Here is a 7,451-nt window from a genome sequence, read left to right on the forward strand (position 1 = left end):
AGCGCGGTATGCTGCCAGTGAACGCAACTCGCTTCACAACAAAAAGCAGTTTGACAGATAGTGTAGAATTCTTTCCAAAAGAGCCTGAAAGTTTAATTTGACTAAGGTCACTGTCCGATCGGTTGTGTTGATCCCCAGTTTCGAAATTAGGTGCTCTGAACGCGTTAAAAAAAAAAATTGTTGCGATGAAGGGCTTTTTGAAAAAAATGTATTTTCTTTATTGTTCTTAATTTCTAAAAAAGTGGGTTGTGACTCAGCGAAAATCGGTGACAACAGTTCACAACTACTCATTTAGTCCAGTTTCGAAATTAGGTGCTCTGAACGTGTTAAAAAAAAAAATTGCGATGAAGGGCTTTTTGAAAAAAATTTATTTTCTTTATTGTTCTTAATTTCTATAAAAGTGGGTTGTGACTCACCCAAAATCGGTGACAACAGTTCACAACTACTCATTTAGATTACACAAGTGGTATGCAAAAGAATGACTGCCAAATTACAGCACAGTGGTCTTGAATTCAAGTTTTGGGAAGTACCGACTTTGAAATTGTGCGCGCAGCGGACCAGTGCAATCTGTGCGGCGGCTCGGCAGTGGTCGTGTGCCCTTCGTGTGCCAACCAATCCTTCTGTGACGCGTGCGACGACCTCTTCCATCGCCACCCGGCAAGGACCAGTCACAAGCGAGAGCAAAGACTGAAAACGATGCAGGGTATGCCACTTTAAACGTCATATTCGTAATCGCACTCATCTCTCGTTTTTTTTTTTTTTCCTTTCCTTGAACATGTTGATTGTTTGCCACCTCTGAAGGAATGTGTTCCATCTGCGGCGTGTCACCCGTGCATGCTCAGTGCGCCACGTGCGAGCACATGCTGTGCCTGAAGTGCGATGGCCTCTTCCACTCGCACCCCGAGCGCAAAGGTCACACCAGGACGGTGCTCACACCCGCCAAGACGAACAGGTATGGAAACGGGATACCGTAAAGGGTTTAATCCAAACACAAGGTCCACGTTAACTCTTTTCCTCCTTCCAACATGCCGCCATCGATGTGGACGTGGGTCAACAATCCACGCGGCTCGTTTGCGCCCTGCCTGGAAACGCAGCTCAACGCCTTCCAACGCAGGTGAGAGGAGTTTCCTTACTGTGGAAATGAGATGTGACGCCTTGCAATGCATCATTCCAATTTGGGTTGCAAATGGCCGGGCGGTTTTTGGAACATTTGTTTGGGAAGTTAAGAGAGATTAAAAGACAAACAAATCATAAGAATAGTAAGCAAAAATAATCTACCACCCACATGAAAAAAAAGTTCATATGAGTTATGTGTTCACAGAGTGGCAGTGTAAGAGCTGCACTGTCATCAATCAAGGCAGCAGCATCCTGTGTGAGGTGTGTGAGCGCCCCCGTCTGGCCCCTCGCCCTTCGATCAACCCGGTGTTTTCCAGCCCGAGTTCCAGTACGGACACCCGCGAGCAGGTTGGTTTCAATGTCTGTCGCGGTATCTAGTCCTGTGTGATTTTCAAACACACTGAAAAATAACAGACTATGGATCATAGACCCCCCACCCCCCCAGCCAAGTTTCTCAGCCAATGACATCCACTGAATGTCTGCTTTCCACTGCTGTGAAATGACCCTTGGCAAAGTGTGACCTCCGGACGGGAATTTTTTTTTTTTTGTCTTCCTCAGTCTCATTGGACGTGTCAGTTCTGCACCTTTGTCAACCCCCCGTCCGCAGAGGTGTGCAAGGTGTGCTGCTCTCCGGGTTCACCGTCAGATGGACCCCCGCATCCCCCGAAGAGCTCAGGTGATGCCAAGCATCAAGGCAACCCGCCCAGGCCCAAACCAAGAGCCAGTTTGGATCTGAAGAGGCAGGAACGCATGAGGGAAGACGGGCTCAAGCTCGTACGCCAGATCAAAGTAAGAAGCTTTCATCCTTGCAGTGAACCCCCCTCTATTTGTAAAAACTGTCACAAGATGGCAGCAAAGCTTTTATTCCTTTCTATTAGACAAGGCTATGGCCTGACTTGAATTAAGCTTTTTTCCTTCACTTAGACATAGTTTCTTTGCCACCAAGATATCGCCAAAACAATATTTTTGTCATCATGATTTTAGTAGACCTGCATTTGGCCGGAACGCAGACTCTTTCTTGCAATCTTAACGTGTGCTCGGCCTCTGCAGGAAGCCGAGAAGCACGGCATCAGCCCCGAGGAAGTGTACGCCGCGCTACGCGCTTGTGGCGGCAGCAGCATGGACCCATGTGATTGGCAGGCGTCGGAACTGCCGCACCTGCTGGACGAGCTTTGCGCCATGGCCGCCTCCGTGCAGGTGAGCGCCTCGGCCGGTGGCGAAGGCGTGAAGCTGTCCAGAGCCGAGGCCAAGCTGGCCTGGTTGGCATCGGGGGGCGACACCGAGCGAGCCGTGACGCAGCTGCTCAGAGACCGACAGATGAAGGTTGGAGCTACAACAACACAATTGTTTCTGCAGCTGCTAGTCCGGCTTCAAGGCATTTCAAAATCATCGGAGTGACTTGAGTCAGATGGCGGCTGAATGAAGTCATGTGTGCGGACAGATGACGGAGCTCCACTCTCTGGGCTTTCGCGACGCATGCCAATGCGAGAAGGCCCTGCTGCAAAGCGGCGGCGAGGTGAAGGGAGCCCTGTCCGTGCTGCAGCGACCCCTACTGGACGATTTCCATCAGCGGATCTGGAACGAGCAGCCCGAGCCGCCCGTGGACCCCAACCACCCCAACAAAGAGGTAGACCCTTACAATCAAGCCGGTATAAATGCTGCAACGGTTTTCAATTTGCGGCGCGCACCTCGGCTAACATCTCTCGCTCACCCCCACAGCGGATGTGCCGACGTCTGCTGGCGCTGTACGGCCTGCCCAGCTGGGGGCGCTGCGAGCTGACCCTGTCGCTGCTGCAGGAGCCCGGCGTGGCCTACTCGCTGGAGGACGTGGTGCAAGCGGTTAGGGAGTCACACGACCGCGACTTCATCAGGCGTGTCCTCAACAATAAATGTCCGTGCTGCCTCAGCATCTTCCCTCGGAGCAAGGTCGGCACACCTCCAATGTGTGTGTGTGTGTGTGTGTGTGTGTGTGTGTGTGTGTGTGTGTGTGTGTGTGTGTGTGGGAGGGGGGGAAATCATTGCCCCCAAAAAAGTTCATTAAATCATCAAAAAATCTATATTAGAGGCATTCACAACAAATGCCAATTGAATGCATTTTTTTCTCGATTTAAATACAATACATTTTTATATGCTCATGCTTTTTGTTGATTTTTATTTATTTTTTTTAACTGCTTTTTTTTTTTTTTTTTGTGGTCCATGTGCAGATGCAGTCTCTGACGTCGTGCCAGTGCTCGGTGTGTCTGGACTGCTTCACGCAGCACTTCACCATCAAGGTGCGCGACGGGCACATCTGGGAAATGGTTTGTCCCATCTGTCGCGGGCCCGACATCACTGATCCCGAGCAGCTGGACAGTTACTTCTTCACGCTGGATATCCAGGTGCGACCTGGAAGCGGGGAGGGAGGGGGCCAGGGAGTGTGGGGGGGGTGCAGAGTGATGAGGAGGCATGTACAGGCGGATGTGGAAAGGGCCGCTATGACCTCACTGGATGCGCGTGCTTTGCAGCTGCGGGGTTGTCTGGAGCCTGAAGTCTACGAGCTCTTCCACAGAAAACTGACGGAGCACGCGCTGATGAAGGACCCCAAGTTCCTGTGGTGCTGCCACGTGCGTGTCGTCTTCACCAAAGCCGCGACGAAACATCATCGTTTCCGTCAAAACGACCAAGTTTCAGTGGCGAAATCAAATTGAATATGGACATTTTCACGAATAGGTCGACTCGCATTTGTTGCCGCTTGTTTACATTCATGCGTGACTACTGCACATTGCAGCCAAGTGTCACTTCTTCAGTGTTGTGTCATGAAGAGATGTGTGAGGCATCCTCACTTTTATGAGATATTGAACATCTTTATCGTTTTTAAGTCTTACCGTGGCAGTGTTGGTGAACGTCTTTTGTTGATGTTATGTCCTGCAGTGCGTCTCGGGCTTCATCAATGAAGGCGACCAGCTGAAGGTGACATGTCTGTCGTGTTGCAACAGCTTCTGTGCTAAGTGCAAGAAAACAGTGAGTGACGGCACACACACGAGGAGCGATTGGTGTTAAGTTTTGAGATGCTGACCGCTGGATTCCATCCGTCTGTTTTGTAAGTGGGAGCCTCAGCACCAGGATCTGACCTGCGAGCAATTCCATCAGTGGAAGCGGGACAACGACCCCGAGTACCAGAGGCAGGGCCTGGCTGGCTACCTGAGGGACAACGGCATCAGTGAGTTGGGATTCCATTTTTTTGCAGTTTAGGAGTCAGCACGTTCCTGCCACCATTTCAAGTGCCTCTGCTTAGCCCCAAATAAAGTTCAGCTGTTCTTGGGAACTTGCAGCTGGGGTTAATCGGAGGACCTGGCAATGGAATTTTGTGAGGGAAAAATTGGGCCTTTATTTTAAGTCCATATCGCCCAGTCCGAGCATTCACACGCACTCAATGATGATTGACAAGGTTGTCGACTAAACGTCGGCTTTTCGTTGCAGCCTGTCCTCATTGTCGCTTCCAGTACGCGCTGACCAAAGGCGGCTGCATGCACTTCACTTGCTCCCAATGCAGGTACCAGTTCTGCAGCGGCTGCAACAACCCTTACTACACGGTGGGTGCACAACATTTTTATTCTGCGGAGCATTACGAAGGGAAGCAATAATGTTTCTCGCGTTCCGGTGCAAGTTCTTGTATGCTGAAATGGTGACAGTTTTAGGCAGATGGCGACGGCGCATGACACAGCTGTGCTCTTTCGTCATTCGTGCATCTATTTTCTCGGCCACTTCTCCATATTCGGGTTGGGGGATGAGCATGATGACCTGGGCTCAGTGGTCGAGTGGTCGTTTCCCAACCCAGAGGTTGGTGGTTCGATCCCCGGCCATTGGGACCCATGTCATAGTGTCCTTGAGCAAGATACTGAACCAGTTGCTCCCGATGCTGCGTTGTCAGTCGGTAAATGAGGTGACAGCGGAAAGCGCTTTGAGTACCCTGAGGTCGAAAAGCACGAGACCAATTACTATGAGGAAAGTGGTTGAATCAGTACTTGTACTTGTTTTACTTGACACAAGCACGTTGACTTCTACTTGACGCCGACGGCGCATGACACAGCTGTGCTCTTTCATCATTCGTGCATCTATTTTCTATGCCGCTTATCCATATTCGGGTTGGGGGATGAGCATGACGAGCTGGGCTCAGTGGTCGAGTGGTCGTTTCCCAACCCAGAGGTTGGTGGTTCGATCCCCGGCCATTGGGACCCATGTCATAGTGTCCTTGAGCAAGATACTGAACCAGTTGCTCCCGATGCTGCGTTGTCAGTCGGTAAATGAGGTGACAGCGGAAAGCGCTTTGAGTACCCCGAGGTCGAAAAGCACGAGATCAATTGCTCTGAGGAAAGTGGTTGAATCAGTACTTGTACTCGTTTTACTTGACACAAGCACGTTGACTTCTACTTGAGTTTAGCAGATGATGAGCACTTTCCCCTCCAATGTGTTGCAGACGGGCTGCAGGACCGAACATTGCCACTTCAAGGGCTTCCACACTCACCATCCTCGCGATTGTCTCTTCTACCTAAGAGACTGGGAGACCACACGGCTGCAGGCGCTGCTGCAAGTGCGACCCCACGCCAGTGCTTTCTCCAGCTTACATCTCAACGTCTTGATTGTTTGCTCACATGTCCCCATCCGCTTCTGTTTGTCAGATGAGAGGCGTAGAATTCAACACTGAACCTTCTGACGAACTGCAGGCGGGTAAGGGCGACCGGCAAGTGTTTTATGTCAATGCTTACCAGTCCCGTAAAAGAACACAGGGGTCAGTATTTGGCCCACTGCTTCTCTCCCTCCTCCTCAGATAAATGTATGCCTTTTGTGTACTCTCCTGTATGACGCAGGCACGTGCGGCGTGATGGAGCAGAAAGATGAAGGAGGTCAGCTCGTGGACTCGCCCTGTGGCATCCAGACTCAGCCGGGCCAGGCCGGACTCTGCGGGTGAGTACGACGCTCCTCACGTAACTCCGTCTTGACGGCACACATCAGGATTTGCAATCGGAAGCACAACCGCCCGAGCGAATGAAGGAGGTAAAATCACTCTGTGCAGCAAACACTACGGAGAGTACCTGGTCAGTCTGATCAACGCCCACTCGCTGGACCCCGCACTTCTCTACGACGCCCACGACCTGATCCGAACCTGCGAACGCCACCACGTGGACACGCAGAGGGCCGACAACGAAGACGACGACGCCTACCACGCTCGACTGCGCAAGGTGAAATCTTTGAATGTATCAAGGCAAAGTTGTTTTTTTTCTGTGGTCATTTCAATTATGAATGACTACCCTGTTTGTTTGTTTGTTTGTTTTTTATTAAAATATGACACAAATGACTTCCCAAAAGAACTCAGTTTAGAGCAGGATAAGTTGCCAACATTTTTTTTTTTTTTTTTTAAATAACTCGATTCTTTCCTACAGAAACTAATGGAGATTCCTCTGGGTGAAAAGGTTCCCAGGAATGCAACGCACCACCCTGACACAAGCTGAGCCAACTTCCGTCTGGCGTACGCTGTGCAGTGTACACACGCATATAACGGTTATTTTGAAGTAGCTGCATACCTCATGAGTTAATGTTCATAAAGTTTGTCAGCAAAGAAGAAAGATATTTAGTTGGCATTATCTATCCCGTTCCTATGTACTTAACTGTGCCAAGATGATCATTTTTGTGCTTTATTGATGATCAATAAAAATATACTCTCCGAACAATTCCATTATGTGACTTTTTATTCGACAAATAGCATACTTGTTGGAGTCATTTCCGTTTTTTAGTAAACAAGACAAACGCGACAACTTATATAAAAGTGTTACTTGGATCGCACATTATCAGGACAGATGGCAGCCTACACATACAGAAAGAAACACATTTTAAATTTTTATTTTTTGAAGCAAGCATTGTTTTATTTGTCTTTGGTGGGGGGGGGGGGGTTGTATGTACTGATGATGTGACAAGTCCGGCCAGTAGTTCTCAAACTTTATGTACCAAGTAACGCCTCAGAAAACACTCCCAAGCATTACTATAATAATGACCAACATGATTTTTGTATGACAAGTAAAATGTTCGTCTCTTTGCTCATCTATTGATGCCAACAATGAAACATTACACACATATTAAACACTAAACTACTATAGACCATTTGCGATTCATCCAACTGAATAATATCATTGTATTCAACTATTTGAGTCAAGATTTCACTTGTCAGGTGAGATTGTCAATTTGGCTTTTTTTTCTTTTCGAACATTTCTATTTCGAGGTGTCCTGTAACTTGGAACTGGATATAAAATATATGCCTTGGCTCAGAAAAGTTTAAGAAAACAAGACAGCTGGGGTGGGGG

General features: G+C 48.9%; 1 protein-coding gene across 1 annotated transcript in view; it reads left to right on the forward strand.

Annotated features, from left to right (window-relative positions):
• Positions 1-6,824, forward strand: part of LOC109518471 (E3 ubiquitin-protein ligase RNF31-like) — an 8,352-nt gene extending 1,528 nt beyond the window's left edge. Inside the window, exons 4-21 of the mRNA XM_019874310.1 lie at positions 517-703; positions 802-952; positions 1,095-1,114; positions 1,322-1,464; positions 1,675-1,905; positions 2,167-2,439; positions 2,558-2,743; positions 2,836-3,042; positions 3,321-3,494; positions 3,621-3,719; positions 4,027-4,116; positions 4,201-4,315; positions 4,576-4,688; positions 5,573-5,686; positions 5,775-5,823; positions 5,964-6,060; positions 6,170-6,335; positions 6,537-6,824. Coding sequence (XP_019729869.1) covers positions 517-703; positions 802-952; positions 1,095-1,114; positions 1,322-1,464; positions 1,675-1,905; positions 2,167-2,439; positions 2,558-2,743; positions 2,836-3,042; positions 3,321-3,494; positions 3,621-3,719; positions 4,027-4,116; positions 4,201-4,315; positions 4,576-4,688; positions 5,573-5,686; positions 5,775-5,823; positions 5,964-6,060; positions 6,170-6,335; positions 6,537-6,605 — 2,484 coding nt within the window. The 3' untranslated portion in view covers positions 6,606-6,824. The remainder of the gene's footprint in view (positions 1-516; positions 704-801; positions 953-1,094; positions 1,115-1,321; positions 1,465-1,674; positions 1,906-2,166; positions 2,440-2,557; positions 2,744-2,835; positions 3,043-3,320; positions 3,495-3,620; positions 3,720-4,026; positions 4,117-4,200; positions 4,316-4,575; positions 4,689-5,572; positions 5,687-5,774; positions 5,824-5,963; positions 6,061-6,169; positions 6,336-6,536) is intronic.
• Positions 6,825-7,451: the final 627 nt, after the last annotated feature.

This window comes from Hippocampus comes, unplaced genomic scaffold (genome assembly GCF_001891065.2).
Source record: "Hippocampus comes isolate QL1 unplaced genomic scaffold, H_comes_QL1_v1.1 scaffold25, whole genome shotgun sequence".
Lineage (NCBI taxonomy): Eukaryota > Metazoa > Chordata > Actinopteri > Syngnathiformes > Syngnathidae > Hippocampus > Hippocampus comes.